Raw genomic sequence first — 15,558 nt, 5'->3', positions numbered from 1 at the left:
AGAGAGAGAGAGAGAGAGAGAGAGAGAGAGAGAGAGAGAGAGAGAGAGAGAGAGAGAGAGAGAGAGAGATTTGAAAGGAAAGGATAATGAGAGAAGGGCGCAACAATGGTAGGAATAGAATTTTAAGACATGTACAATTTTATAGTACTCCATACAACTGTGTTTAGAGGCTTTGGATGCACGTAGACCCATATGTATTGAACGGTTTTTAACATTCTAAAGTTATGTTCTTACATTGTGTTTTTAAACTTTCTGAAAAAGATTATATCAAGCCCAGCTTGTATTTTGTCTTCTCATATGGGAATTGTTTTGTACGCATATGTTTCGACACTCTCACATACTACTTGTACACATCTTGCCGTGCAATGCTTTTTTTGGGGTCCACCTCAAGTCCCATAACTATAATCCGAACAGTTCATTTTTGTTAAAATAATTCTTTAAGAGCTTCTTTCAAGAAATCAGTCCAATCAAATATCGTTAAGTGTTTTTTTAGAGTTCGTAGAGCGAATCACTTTAGTTGTTCGCATAGCACAACTGTATCTGATGTGGGTGAAGCCACATGCATCATGGAATCCACATACATCGAATGGTTACGGGCCAGTTTGGTGAGTAGGTTGCTTTGTGGTTTGAGAATTAGTATAAGAAAACAATTATGCTTGATATTTTTTTACTCAAAATATTGGCAACCATTTTTTAAAATATCAAATGGAGTAGTATTTTAATCCAACAGTACTAGTCGACTCCGCAGCCCCGACAATGAGATCGTGCATTTCTACCGTTAGTTATCGCAGCACGAGCTTTTAGTATTATTCTCCGATCGTATATATCTATTTAAGAATCCATTTTTTTTGAAGTAGTAATTCTTATGCATGTGGGTGGCTGGCTCGACCCCATCATCAAAATTGATGATTGATTCACCTTCCACGATTTAATACTTGTTTTCTTGCGTTCGTTGCCGACCTAAAGTTGGTGGAAACTTAACTCTTAAAATTGATGATAGTTAAACGAGAAGAATGAACCGAGCAGTTAGTTGTTCAAGTTCAAAAACTTAGCGAGGTGTTTTTTTTTTTGTTTTGAACAGCAAAAAAAAAAGAAGAAGATTTTTATCAGCCTTTGAAACATTGGAAACATTACAAAGATCAGATGAATTAGCGAGCTTCAAAAATATTTTTTAAGCTTAGGTTGTTATATGATACGAGTCAATCCTGAATGAACTTTAATAGAGGCGAACACGAGTCGATCTCGACTTGCTAGCTTGAACTCTTTACACCTTCCTAAGTCGAACGAGCTGAGAGTAGTATGTTGTTTAAGCTTGGTTTGAAAACGTAACGAGCCTCGGAAAAAAGTTCAAGGTTGGTTTGTTTACGTTACAAACCAGTCTTAAATGTGCGAACACGAGCTCCAACTCGAGTAGCTTGGTTCGTTTATCAGTCCTATTCTCGGGCTTTTCTTGGGCGGCAACAAATGGTTATCATGTTTTGCAATAATTAACAAGAAGTAGCCAACATCAGAAATATTTTCTGCTATGTTAATACGGTATAATTATATAGAACTGTAAAAAGACCTGATCATTTGCACTGATTGAGTCTTAAAAACTTTTGCTTATACTTTCACTATTTATTTGTTGGAACAAGCTTAAACCACTGATTTTGTGGGTTTTGAGCGCAACTGGGGACATCCTTAAGATCATTATCCAAGCAAAGGCACTTCTTTGTAAGAAGAACAGCAGAGGAGTTAGAAGAGCTCCAATCCAAACACAAGTTACTCCCGCTTCCATCTTGCGCTGCCATGTGAAACTTGGATTCAGAAACCGATTCCCACCGACTCCGCTGGCTCGAGCAATCATCGGAGAGAATTGGAGGGAGCCCATCGCCGTCAATCGTCAGGCACCGAGAGGTACCCGTTAAACGGATTGGAGTTCCATTCCCGCCGTAGCTCCATTTGCTCGTTTGCAGGCAATTGCTTAAGCAGAGGCCCTGCCTTCCCAGCCTGGCACACCGGCCGCTTTGGGGATGGAACATTACGTAGTTCGTCGGCCATTTTGAACTCGGATCTGCACAAAAAAAGCGTCGAACTTTAGTATCAATCCTTTAAGAACTTCCTTTTTTTATGTCGTGAGTGTACTGCATTAATGCTATAAAAATATATACCCAACCCTCATACCATGTGGCCTCACAACTGTTGGATAGGTAAGCGTACATCTAAATGCGACTAATCTAATGATCGATGCATATCCAAGACCGAATTTTGTTGTAGTGATAACTCAAAAGTGTCCGGGCCAGCTTGGGTGTCCATACGTACGTATTCAGTTGCAACAAAGACTATTTTGAAAGGCACCATACATACCTTGTGTCATCTGTTGAACAAGTTTCAACTTATCTTGCAGTGTTGAATTCCTAAGATGATCCCAATTAGCGTCCACAAGCCCAAAGGTCTCTTCCATCCCAACTTTCCCTTCCCTAAGCTTGTAACTCCCTTGCAGAGTCCACAAAGCCCAATCCAAATCTCTCTCGGCCAAAAAGCCCAACAAGCAGCTCAAGTACCTGTTGTCTCTCTCGCTCACCCCTCTCTGGTCCACACCAAACTCGCTCAAGAACAAGGGAGCCGGGTTCGGGCCAGTAGTTAGGAACCCGGCCCCGCTCATGAACGAGCGGGTTCTCTTTGCGCAGAACCCGTTGGTTTGGAGCATCCACTGATCCGTTGGGTCGCCGAATGAGTACCAATGGGCCTCGTAGACTAACTTGGATTCCAAGTTCGAGCCCAACGACAAGGGCTTTTTCTTTAGGAAGCCGAGATTGGTGTCGTAGGATAACCCTGAGACAATCACGAGCACGTCCGGGTTTGCTGCGTGGATTGTTGTCGCGCCCATTTGGATGTATTTGTACCAATCGTTCTCGTTTTGATGCGGTCCGCGAAGCTCGTTTCGCATGCTCATTCCTACTACCTGTTTATAAGTCAAATAAAGGAGAAATTGTCTTTTACACACTGTGAAAAAAAAAAACCACATAAAATTGTTCAAAAAATGGAATTGTATTGGGTCTTTGATTTAATTTTTCGCAAAATGGATGTGTTTTGCCTTCTGTTTTTCATTGGATTAAGTCATTTTTATAAGAGAAAATGACGGCCCAGGACGTGTTTTGATAATTAATACCCGCCAAGGACATTTTCAGTATTAACAAATATTCTTAGCATGTTCTTGGCGGGTATTAATTATAAAACATGTTCTTGGCCGTCATTTTCCCTTTTTATAATTACAACACAACACTCTATAACGCAATTAAAGACTACATGGGCAGGGCAGCAAGCTGACCAAGTTGGTTGGTGGGCCAGCTCCTACATTTTTGGGTTCAGGTGAAACCTTAAAAAATACGGTGGCTTTACATTCTTCAGGAAATAAAATTCAACAAGATACATGTGAACTTCAAAAGGAAAAACTAAAACAACTTGAAAGCCATAAAATTTGGTAAATTACTTTACATTAGAAATATTAATAAGTACGAAGTCATTAAAAAGTACATATCATTACAAGAATTCAAAAGTATCTCTTGATATTCCATTGGACTAATGAATTGGGTCTTTTTTACCCCTACCTTAAGCGGCTTTATTTATTTGGCTGTTTCGATAAGTTCATCTGGGTTAAAAATTCATCACTAGCTACCTATAATTAATTAATTAATTAATTGTCCGCCAAAAACACATGGGTAGGTAATCCGAAATTAGTGAGGACTAGACACAATTATGTAAGAGTGATAAAAGTGAAAGCTAGTCGTTAATGACAATCAGGAAATACTTTGATCGAAAAAGTCTAATTCGTTTAGAAATGGATAGAGCGAAATTGCGTTTTTTGATCGAGTACTAACCAATATCTAATCGAGCTGAATTTTTGCTTGACCTTCTCATCGATGAATTGATTAATAAAACGGTTCTAATTACTTTCAATTTAGGCTCCGTTTGTCTGGGCATAAAATATTTTCTGGTAAAATATTTAACCTATTTTCCGTGTTTGGATGTGTAAAAAATTGGAAAACTATTTTACATGTAAATTATTTTCCACCAATTGGATGAAAATCACTTACCCTTAAATCTTCCGCAAGTTATTTTCCAAAATGAACCTACTGCATTATACTGCAATTCTCACTGCTCAGTTTCCTCGATCGTCAGTCCTGACCCACGTTCAATTCCAACCAAACATTTTGTTGATTTCTGAAAATATTTTCAAGTGCCAACAAACACCAAAAAATAAAAGTTTGAAGTAGTTTATTTTCTGAAAAAACAATTTACATGGAACCAAACGGAGCCTAAAAGATAAAGCCCTACAATTTGACTGGTTGTGACAGTTAGGAGGTAGATATGAGGAAATTTAATATAGCTTTTCATTTTCCTCATTCCTTTCTTCTCTTTTTACAACCAGTGGCGACTTTTTGTATGATCTTTAATTTTTTTGGGTCCTTTTTTTGGCAAATTGACTCCAAGCTATTAAACAAAATAATTAGTTTTAACACAAATAATTTACGAGAAAATTTGAATTGACGCAATAATTCTAATTCCAAATATGTTTCTATCTATCTTGATGGGGCCAATGAGTATTTTTTCGAAGAATTTTTAACAACAGGTTAACCTCGTGTTGACAAGTAGGTACTTATTTCCAGAACGATAAGTAAGTACTTATTTTTTAAGAAGACAATTTCAAGTTTAAAAATTATGTGCTTATGCAAATAATTTTCCTATCACTATGGATCTTGTTTGATAGATCTTATTGAGATCTTTAATACGGTACAAAAAAAATTAAAAAATTATTTTTCATTTACATTATTTTTGAGTTTGAAAATGTAAAATAAGTACTTATTTTTTAAGAAGGTATTCTGGAACGGGGCCTAAGTGAGTCACATTTATCCCATATTTGCCTGGGACACACATCCGATGGAACTCTTTAAAGAGATTTCACATATATATGTTCTTGGGTTCGAGAGCGAAATGAAAGCAAATTTGTCAATAACGAAAGTAATAACATTACACTAACAAAATTGACTATGAACTTACTCACCGTATCTATGCCTTTATACAGCTTAGCCACCATACTCAACCCTTGCAACCATTCATCAGGATCAAAATACTCATCTCCAAAAAATCCATTTCCATCTTTACCACCGCAACACCACTTGGGCAAACTAACATGATTATCCAACACCACCATAACCTTATGAGCCCCAAGCTCATTAACCACAGCCCTTTGAGCCTCGAAAGGGGTCAGGCCCATGATCCACGGATTATTCTTAGCCATGCCTTCCCTGGCCTGGACCAGGCCCCAGTGGTCCAGAGACTGTGTGACACTGAGGCTAGAATAGTTGGACCTTGTGAACATGTACGTGGCCCACGTGAGTCGCACGCAGTTGTACCCGTTCGAGGCCACGAAAGCCGCGATCTGTCTGAGCGGCTTTTTTTCGAGGCCTTCGGGCACCATGTCGTGGAGGTGTCCGGCCCAGTTGACGCAGGCTAGTTTCACCCGGTGGCCCGAGTTCTTGTCGATGATCCATCTCGAGCTTGTGGAGAGAGGGAAGGAGTTAGAGACAGAGGTGAGTGAGAGGAGGGAGAGGAGAATAGTGATGGTTTGGAATATGTTTTTGAGTAATAACTTCATTGTTGGTTGTGATATTGTGGGAGGAGAAGAGAGAAAGATTGGATCCCTCATTGTTCTTGTGTTGCTTTATTTTTCTATTAGGAACCCAAAGAGATCGTGTTGAGAGAAAATGTGAGGGGAAAATGAAGAATATAGTGTGAGATGAGTAAAATACTACCTTTTACGTATATATATTCTGCCCAATTTCTTTTTTATCTCATTGTATTCTTTATTCTATCATAGTGGGATCTTTATTACGTTGATACTGGCATTGAGGCCGAACTAAACATACGGAGTGTTTTTCTTTTTTGTGAGCATGTCCTTTACCTTTATGGAGACTTTCGCTCGTTCGATGAAATTGCGATCATGCACTTTTAACCTGTTATTGACAAACCCTTTTTTTTTCTTTACCTTTGCCCCCTCACTTTTGAAATCACCCATATTTCCCATTAATCCAATCCCTATTGGTAGATATTTTTATTATTAAAAATATATTGGTAATACCATCATACTCTCTCCAAATTTAGGCTGGTGTTGCATGCAGATCACCAGGTGGGTTGAATAATTAAGGCAGTGAAAATAGTACGAAAATGTGGTTGAGGTTGTGTCCCACCGACTGTCCGTTTATGATATTGGAATGAAGAAGTCATGTTAGACCCACTTTTGATAGGTAGCCCCTAGGCCTAGGGGCAAGGAATGGGAAATCCTGCTGCCCGCACCGTAGGGATGTAGGGCGGTTGATCTGATCATTCATTTTGGCATCGATGGTTCAGATTGAATTTGAGCTCATATTGATCCGAGCCATTCATTGTGGTGATTGAAATCCGAGCCATCTATTGCCTAGATGAACGGCTCCGATCTGTCGCACAGGGGCTTTAGGCCGCCCCGCCCTTCAGGATCCTACTCCGGTTGCTCAGTGGGTTTGCTCCTCACACGATTGTTGTGGTCGGACTGTAAGAAATAAATTTTTTATAAATTTTCTAGTTCCAACATGGATGGACTGTCTTTGAACGGAAGAGGAGGGGGATAATAGAAGTGCATGTAAACTGGTCCGAATACAGAAGTACTACTTTTGATAGATGTGTACATGTTAATTCAGGTATTGTTCACGTGCATGATGGGTGCTTGGGTGGTGCAACCGTGCAATATGCACGTCAACAGGTGGTTTCTGAAAATAGGGCAGTAAAAAGAGAGTGAAACTACAGATGAGGTTGGCCCCTTTTATTTAGACTTTCTGTTTTATTTACCCCAAAAAAAAGGTGGCCCCTTTTTGTGGCGCAATAAATCTTTCGTATTTTTTTGTTTATTGCTTAATTATCAGAAAATCGAGGAATGTGCAGAGTTTTCATTCTTGTGTCATTTACTGTTAAATGAAGGTGTAAACTTCATTGGTATACTAAAATTTTGGGTTTAAGTCATCGAGTACGATATTGCAGTTATATGAACAATCAAATCAATTGAAATATCGAAAAATATTTGATCGGAGCATATTTATATTGAGAAAAATAATTGTGTTCTTCAAGTTACAGAGTATAATCCATCAAACTCATTTTGTTAATATTTGATCGGAGCATATTTATACTGAGAAAAATAATTGTGTTCTTCAAGTTACAGAGTATAATCCATCAAATTCATTTTGTTTTTATGTACACTTGTTCCGATAAATGTTATTCGCAAATACGTACCGTACTGGGTACATCCCATTTTGAGAGAAACGTTACACATGTTCACCTGATTTCTCGGCTATTTCCGGCAAGTACCGGGTGTTCCAGCCCATTCCGGTGATTTCCGCTTCTTTTTTGGCCAGTACAAATCTAATACTTCGAGCTGTCTGTTAAGGTGTGAGGCCAAGAAAGGCCAGAACACTTGGACTCCTTTCGTTCCTATTTAATTATCCACTATGGTGTTGCGTGTATTTTCAACAGCCTATATCTCTCGACGTATATTATGTTTTTGAAATTATTGTCTTATAGAAAAAATTGAAATCTATCAAACAAGATCTATATTTTATGCAATATGCGTCAAGAGATATAAGTCATTGAAAATACACGTAAAACCGCAATGAACAATTAAATAGGGATAAAGGAGGGAGCACTTTTTTTTGAATGAAGGGCATAAGTGTAATTTTACTCATCCAAAATTGCTAACCAGATGAAGTATGAGTGGACTTTATAAACACATACACAATCCAAACTTCCGACGTGGGATTACCATACCGAACGCCAACACATGCGCACAGAACCTCACGTGGGTGCTGGTACAAACTTTTTAGGGCCCTAGGGGTCACGTGTAGTACTTTGTTATGCAATTTGCACCGAGTATTGTACGTTCTCCATATATATGTACAAAAATAGCCCTCATTTTTCTTGACTTTTGCCCAACTTGCCTAAGAGCAAGTTTATCAAATGAGCTAAAAAAGCTTTTTAGCCATTTTACCTAAGCAAAACTCCAAAATAAGTATTGTAGCAGCTTAGGTAAATGCCTAGGTAAAATTTATCCATGAATAGTGATTAGGTAAATATGACTAAGCACTATTCATCATGTACTCTATTATTTTATCAATTGTTTCTCCCTCTCTCTCCACACAGATTAAAGCTGTAGATCATCCCTCTTCTTCTCACTCCCAACCACATCGATTTCACGTACAACAAGTTTAACTTCTGGGTTTAATGGCTTCGTCCCACTTTTGGGTTTAACCTCCATCTTCGTCCAACATGGTTTTGGATTTAATGGCTTCTGGGTTTTGGATTTCACGGTGTTCGGGTTTAATGGCTTCACAGTGATGGAAATTTGGGGCTTCGGCTGTCAACGGCATCAACAATGGGTTGTTCTCCTCTGACCGTGAGTTTCGAAGTATATATATTGTAATGTTTAACAGTGATAAAAAAGAAGAAAAGAAAAAGGAGAAATAAACATAATAATATTTTAATAGATAATAGGTTAAATAGATAGTATTGATGTAGTGTTAGAAGAAATGTGAATAGGTAAAATGAAAATATGTACTGTGCACTAGTTTTTTTAACTAAACACTGATGTACTTGCTCCTGAGTGTGTATTTTCTCAGTTTAACTCGTTCTAATCCAATTTTCTGGAATTCAAGATCATTTGTGTAATGTTTTATTTTCAAGTTTCTTATTTTGGAAGCTTTATGACATTCATATTCGAAACTATAAGTTTTACAACTACATATAAATATATTAAAATTATTTAAAATTTTATAGCGATGAACCCGAAACGGTACCGGAATACACACCGGTACTAATACGTACCATTCCAATGGTGAAAACGGTATGCTTACCGGTACGGGATTAACAACTTTTGACTACTTATTCGGTACTTGATTAACTTGATTTTTTACTTGACTATAGCATGAGACGAGCTCTATAATGTGAACGAATCCAACCATTTAAATAAATGCAACACAAGGTCGAAGTTCACCGACTAGAGTCCACACCCATTGCAAGACAAACCGTCCCCTAAAAAGTACTGTAGTATTTAATTTAACTGGATACAAGGTTTCTAAATAGCGGAACGACGTACGGAAAAAATGGCATAGGTTTGGTTTGGTTTGACATATATTTGGTCGACTTATTGATTACTCCACAAGACACGAACGTGTGGAAGGAATGTTTGAGAATATAAATAATATAATAAATGAACTCTTGGAAACATTTGTATATATATAAATATAGTCAACAATTCACATTCATGAGTAAGTAGGGCTGTAAATGAACCGAGCTATTCGTGAACTGTTCGAGACTCTGTTCGGTAAGAGCTCGTTCGAGTTCGATTCGTCTGCTAAACGAACTAAACCTGAACCTCAATTCTAGGCTCGTTCCGTAAATGAGCCGAACTTGAGCCTAACGGTATTCGGCTCGGTTAGGTTCGCGAACCTATACTTAAATTTAATTAATAATTCAATATGGGTTTATTTGTAAATGTAAAAATTTTTAAGGTTGTATATATAATTCAATACTTATTTTTCTCCCAAATTCTATACGATCAATGAGAGAGTTTGGGTTCGCTTGAGTTTAATGAGCTGAGCCGAATCAAACCTGAGTCTTGACGAGCTCAATTCGATCTTAGATTCGGCTCGGCTCGATTCATTTGAGTTTAACGAGCCAAACTCGAGCTAAGATGTTCAAATTCGAATCGAACTTGAGCCGAATTCGAGCCGAACTCGTATCTTAACGAACCCAACCGAGCCGAACCCGAGCCTTGAAAAATTTTAACGACCCGAACTCGAGCCAAGTTGTTCAGGCTCGAATCTAGCTCGAGCCGAACTCATACCTTAACGAACCCGAGCCAAACTTAACAGGGTTCGGCTTGATTCGGTTCGTTTACAGCCCTATGAGTAAGGTGCCAATAAATAATACAGTAATGCTACACACACAGCATTTGTGCACAGAATTTGTGCACAGATTTATTGTGGGGCCCACTACGGGTCCCATACAAATAATCCGAGCCGTTCATTAAATGTAAAACATTTTTTCAAGGGCCTCCGAGAAAAATCAGCTCAATCCGATACCTATAAGTGCTTGATTTAATCATCTAACTTTTCATTATCCTGAAATTCGAATGAAAAGTTAAATGATTGAATCGAGCATCTGTAAGTATCGGATTGAGTTGATTTTTCGCGGAGGCCCTTGAAAAAATATTTTACATTTAATGAACGACTCGAATAATTTGTGTGGAACCCGTAGTGGGCCTCACAATAAATTTGTGCACAAAATCTGTGCACAAATGCTGTGTGTGTAGCATTACTGTAAATAATAGTACTCCTCAAAAAAACACTTTTCTGACAAAATAAGCAATGACTTATTAATGAGAGGGGACGTATGGGGGTGAGGAAGGACTTTATAATCAGAAAAACATATACTAGCTGTTTGTGAGTGCGTGTCCAAATTGCGTATGCAAATGTGTGTGGATGTAGACTTTTTGCGAGTGTATACGCACTTGTTTGCGTCATGCCCAACTCATTGTGTTTTCATCTTCACGTAAAAAAACCTTAGGCAAAATCACACAAATCTTTGCATTTTTCCGCGTGATTGGTCCACATTTTTTTTTTCAAATTTTTCGATTAATTTCGTAATTTTCCATAACAAAAGTTGATCATTTATTTGATGGGACAAAGTTAAACCATTGCCGCTGCGGGTTTTCAACACACGTGGGAACATCTCTGGCATCATTTCCCAAGCAAAGACACTTCTTGGTTACAATTGAAATGCCAGAACTGGAAGAGTCCCAATCCAAGCACAAGAGGCTCCCCTGCCTGTCTTTGGCAGCAATGTGAAACTTGGAGCCAGAAACTAGCGTCCACAAGCTCTGCTGGCCCGAGCAATCATCGGAAAAAACCACCGGAAGCCCATCACCGGCGGCAGATAGACAACTAGGAGTAGTACCGTCCATTAACTTGATTGGACCACCGTTTTTGTCGTAACTCCATCTGCTCCAGTTCTGGCAATCGGTTAGATAAACAAGATGCTGGTTCCTCTGCACGCATTGCCCTGATTGTGGGTGGTACATAATTTGGTAGCTTGGATTATTTGACTTTGGATCTGCGAAAAGAGAAAATAAGATAAAGAAAGTTAGAAGTGTCCATGTATTGATAATGTCGTGCACCCAGAAAAATGGTAGTACTTGGATAAGTACCTAGAAAATAAAAGGCGTGAATTAGATACGTTTTCTGGATGACTCACGCACTGTCACGATACCGAATATGAATCGATACTCGATATATATTTTTGAATTCGATATGTGCTCGGGATGATTCACGCAATACCAAATTTGGATCGATACTCTATAGCTATTTTCTGTACTTCTGTCCCCATAGTCGAAGTTATCAATGTGATAAATCAAAAATACTAATACAGTTCTAGAATTTTTTTACAAAATGTGTTTGAAAACGCGAAATGGTACCACTACAATTGGCATGCGAGGACAATTGAAAGGAATAGAGTGTTACAGGCCAGCAGTATTTTTTGACTGGATTAATTTTGCATTTATACAATGAGTTTGAAATTTTGCCATACACTTGTTGTACGAGTGAAAACTGCCAATGCCCAGTGATTTTCTATTGTTTGCCAATATCTAGTATACTTTCCTCGTTCGGAAAAGTAGAATCTGGCGGAGGCGAAGGACTGATCGGGTATCATACTTGCACTTTCATTTTGTTCGACGAAAGAAAAAAAAAAGAATCATACCCTGGGTGATCTGTTGGATCAGCTGTAACTTCTTCAAGATTGAGGAATTTCTGACACTCTCCCAGTTGAAATCCAACACTCCATAATCCTCCCCCGCGTCAACCTTCCCTTCCCTAAGCATGTAACTCCCCTGCAAAGCCCACCAGGCCCAATCCAAATCCCGCTCCGCCACGAGGCCCAACAGGCAACACAAATACCGGTTCTGGGCCTCGTTCCTGCCGGTCTGGTCCAGCCCAAACTCGCTCAGAAACAGCGGGACCGGGCTTGGGCCGGAGCCCAAAAACCCGGATTGGCCCAAGAACCACTGGGTCACGTTCCCACAATACCCGTTCGTTTGGTACAGCCATTTCTCCGTTGGGTTGCCGAATGAGTACCAGTGGGCCTCGTACACCAACTTGTTGCTTACGTTCGCTTCCAAAGGCCTGTCCTTCAAGAAGCCGAGATTGGTGTCGAAAGATAGGCCCGAGACAATCACTAGCACGTTTGGGTTTGCCCGGTGGATAGCTTCGGCACCCTGCTGCATGTACTTGTACCAGTCGCTCGGGTTTTGATGCGGGCCGCGGAGCTCGTTCCGCATGCTCATTCCAACTACCTGTTTATTTTGAAAACATTTTAGGGCAAATCATATGTTTGATTAGCTATTTTATTGTTGTGCATTATGACTATATGTGAATATTTGAAGTTGTGAAGAGGCCAGCACCCCTTCTGTCTACCACTACTAGCCAAGTGGTCAAAAGAGCAGACCTAACTGCCTGCAAACAAAAGTTTAGTTAGCTAAAGTGGTTAAAATAGCAGACCTAACTGCCCTAAAAAACAAAAGTTTTTACTTCGACTCTTATTTGTTCGGTTTGCATTTTGAAAAAAAATTTCAACTCAAAAAACAGGAATTATCTCTACTTTCAATCATTGCTCTTCACTTATTACCTCTATCTCCTATTATTATTATCATTTCTCTCACTATTCATTACCTATATCTCCAATAATTACCCTAATTTATCTCTCCACTCATTATCCTAAAAATCAAACTCAAAAATTCATCCCAACAAAGCATTGAGTAAATAAAAAATTGGGACCACCCTCCCTGCAAGTGAATGCAAAATAGCTGCAGTAGGGGGCTATGGTTCATGGTGACACTTCAACTAATTATAACAGCATCATTAAAAAAAGGTTAACCCCCTTAAATCCACCCACCGTAGGGTTGCCCAAGTACCGGGTAGCCACCGCAGTCAACCCCTGCAACCATTCACTCGGCTCAAAAAACTCATCCCCGAAAAACCCATTTCCATCATCGCCACCGCAGCACCACTTTGGCAAGCTAACATGGTTGTCCAGGACCACCATGATATCCAGAGCCCCGAGCCCGTCAATCACCGCCTTCTGGGCGTCCCAGACCTTGACGCTCAGAAGGCTCGGGTTGTTCCGGGCCATCCCGGCCTTGGCGCTGCCGAGGCTCCACTGGTCGAGCGACTGCGCGACGGTGAGGCTGGAGTAGTTGGGCCTGGTGAACATGTACGTGGGCCAAGTGAGGCGCACGCAGTTGAAGCCTGTCGAAGAAATGTGGCTGGCGATTGCGTTCAGTGGCTGCTTGTGGAGGCCCTCCGGGACCATGGTGTGGAGGTGGCCCACCCAGTTGACGCACCTTAGCTTGTAGCGGTCGCCGGTGGCCGGAGAGACGATCCATCTTGAACTTGTCGAGAGAGTGAGTGAATGGACGGTGGTTGTAGTGAGAATGATGATGATAAGGAAGGTTAGGGAGAGGTTTTGGACGTGGGTTTTCATGGCTTCTGCTCGTGGGTCAGGTGGATTTTGGTTCCCTCATCAGGTCCTCTCTGCTTTTGTACTTGCACTGTTTTCACACACATGTAATCTTGGGGGGATTGTGTGAGAGGAAAAGTCTATAGCTACACGGATCCGGACACAATATATGTGCTACATCAGTATTTATTTCTATCGGCAATCTTTTCTAAAGCTAGGAGTTAGAAAGACGCATGTCTTAGATGGTGTTTTCACTAAACAAGTTGAGGACACTAATATATATATATAGACAAGTTGTTTTCATTAAACTATAAATGAACCAAATGATATTCTTTGACCTCGAAGGGTCTAGGCCAAAGAAAAAATGAAGGAAAGAAAAATCTTTCAGGTTAAAAAGTTTAGTGGAAACAAATTTGCCAGAGGCATGAAGATGGAGACAAATAACATAGTGGAATTAATACCACCTTTGAAATAACTAAACAGAACATTGGTTTGTAATTTCAAATGAACAATGGCGTAAACTCTTTGTGGGGTTGTCGATCAAAACTGAGTAACCTCTCCTGAGCCTCTGGTTCAGCAATTGCCGCGACTGGGTGGTCCTAGTTTTCTGGTACTAAAGAAAAGTTTTTTTATTAGTCAAAGAGAGAGTTGGGATTGCACCAACATCCCATGAGCAATTATGTGGCAACCTGCAACTACCAACCATCACTAACCACTTTCCCCATTTTCACCCCTTGCGATTAAATGGAGACTTGGGAACTCATTTACTCCACTCTTTTCATCTGTACCAGTTGAATTTGGCAGTTCCTTTCTTTCTTTCTTTTTTGATCAGAATTTGGCAGTTCCTTCACTAGTGTCTTTCCACATCATGGAAAGCATTCATTTTTTCCCTAGCTCTCCTCCATTCATTTTTTCAGTTACAAACAGTACCAATGGAGCTGTGATCTCTTTTCGTTCAATAAAGAACCTAAATCAGAAGCCCCTACTCGTACTTCATCCTATTGATGGATAAATTTTTCAACGCCGGGTGGGTATCACGTGGTGCCCGAGCAGCCCATCCGGGCCGTCCAAAAGTGTATTGGACGGCTCAAATTGAAACCCTCTCTCTCCTCTTTCTCTCGAGCTCCAAATCTGAGCCAACTAAATCCGAAACGGACGACCCAAATACGCCGAGCAGGCACTACGTAGTACCCACCCGGTACTGAAAAATTTATTCTATTTGTAGACCCACCCAGTTTGTGACCGTGAATTGTGAAGAATTTGTTATAGGAAAAGAAAAGACTTTGAAACACAATTTATCGTAAAAAGGTGGCAAGAAACGAAAGAAAAATATAAACAACTTAAACCTGAGGAACCAAATTATTTTTTTCAAAGTGGAAGCACAAATTAATGTATATAGCACAAGTTCAGTGGAGGGTAAAATGGTCTGGTAAAATGGTCTTGCAAGAATTGGGGTAAAATGAGCACGAATGTGAAAATGCAAAAAGGACCTCAAGCGCTACTTTTCACTTCTTTTCTCTAAGGTGGAGTTTTGAGAAGTCATTCTCCAAAAAGAGTTCATAGAGCATCCCAATTCTCTTAAATAGAGATTTAAAATATTTTTTTTTATCCAAAAAGCAAGTTTAGATGTTTTCACTATTCACTTCAACTCTTATCCTAAATCTCTATTTTTATCTCTACATAAAAAGGGTGAAGTGGTGATTTTAGAAAGGCAAAAAAATATAGAGAACCAAATTTGGATCTCTAAAATAGAGACCCAATAAAGAGCTTGATTGGAGTGAATTCATTCTCTATTTTAAAAATTTAGAGCTTGATTAGAGATGCTCTTCAGGAGAGAATAAAGGTTGGATAAAGAAAAAAAATGAGGACATAAGGAGATGTACATATCTTTGATTTTTCAAAGTTCTTGATTTTGGTACTCTAAAGTTTAATTATTACAATACAATATTTGTCTTTTTAGCGTTCATACTATGGGTATTTTGA

At 39.5% G+C, this 15,558-nt stretch overlaps 2 protein-coding genes across 2 annotated transcripts; both read right to left on the bottom strand.

Moving 5' to 3' along the window:
• Positions 1–1,586: 1,586 nt before the first annotated feature.
• On the bottom strand, positions 1,587–5,783 carry LOC131333283 (glycosyl hydrolase 5 family protein-like). The gene is made up of 3 exons (XM_058367740.1): positions 5,045–5,783; positions 2,347–2,944; positions 1,587–2,053 (listed from the first exon to the last, which is right to left on the bottom strand). Exons 1-3 carry the CDS (start codon positions 5,687–5,689, stop codon positions 1,614–1,616), a joined length of 1,683 nt encoding a protein of 560 aa, XP_058223723.1. The 5' UTR covers positions 5,690–5,783; the 3' UTR covers positions 1,587–1,613.
• A 4,675-nt stretch (positions 5,784–10,458) lies between these two features.
• Positions 10,459–13,744, bottom strand: LOC131334104 (glycosyl hydrolase 5 family protein-like). Its single transcript, XM_058368981.1, has 3 exons — positions 13,012–13,744; positions 11,821–12,412; positions 10,459–11,175 (listed from the first exon to the last, which is right to left on the bottom strand). Exons 1-3 carry the CDS (start codon positions 13,597–13,599, stop codon positions 10,730–10,732), a joined length of 1,626 nt encoding a protein of 541 aa, XP_058224964.1. The 5' UTR covers positions 13,600–13,744; the 3' UTR covers positions 10,459–10,729.
• Positions 13,745–15,558: the final 1,814 nt, after the last annotated feature.

This window comes from Rhododendron vialii, chromosome 7a (assembly GCF_030253575.1).
Source record: "Rhododendron vialii isolate Sample 1 chromosome 7a, ASM3025357v1".
NCBI lineage: Eukaryota > Viridiplantae > Streptophyta > Magnoliopsida > Ericales > Ericaceae > Rhododendron > Rhododendron vialii.
This window is presented reverse-complemented; position numbering and strand designations above follow the sequence as displayed.

Excerpts from the sequence above, each read along its gene's own strand:
- LOC131334104 (XM_058368981.1), bottom strand. The coding sequence starts at position 13,599 with ATGAAAACCCACGTCCAAAACCTCTCCCTAACCTTCCTTATCATCATC. Across the intron at positions 12,413-13,011 it reads GGTACTTGGGCAACCCTACG|GTAGTTGGAATGAGCATGCG; the intron begins GTGGGTGGATTT and ends CAAAATAAACAG. Across the intron at positions 11,176-11,820 it reads GATCCAACAGATCACCCAGG|ATCCAAAGTCAAATAATCCA; the intron begins GTATGATTCTTT and ends CTCTTTTCGCAG.
- LOC131333283 (XM_058367740.1), bottom strand. The coding sequence starts at position 5,689 with ATGAGGGATCCAATCTTTCTCTCTTCTCCTCCCACAATATCACAACCA. Across the intron at positions 2,945-5,044 it reads TGTATAAAGGCATAGATACG|GTAGTAGGAATGAGCATGCG; the intron begins GTGAGTAAGTTC and ends ACTTATAAACAG. Across the intron at positions 2,054-2,346 it reads TGTTCAACAGATGACACAAG|ATCCGAGTTCAAAATGGCCG; the intron begins GTATGTATGGTG and ends TTTTTTGTGCAG.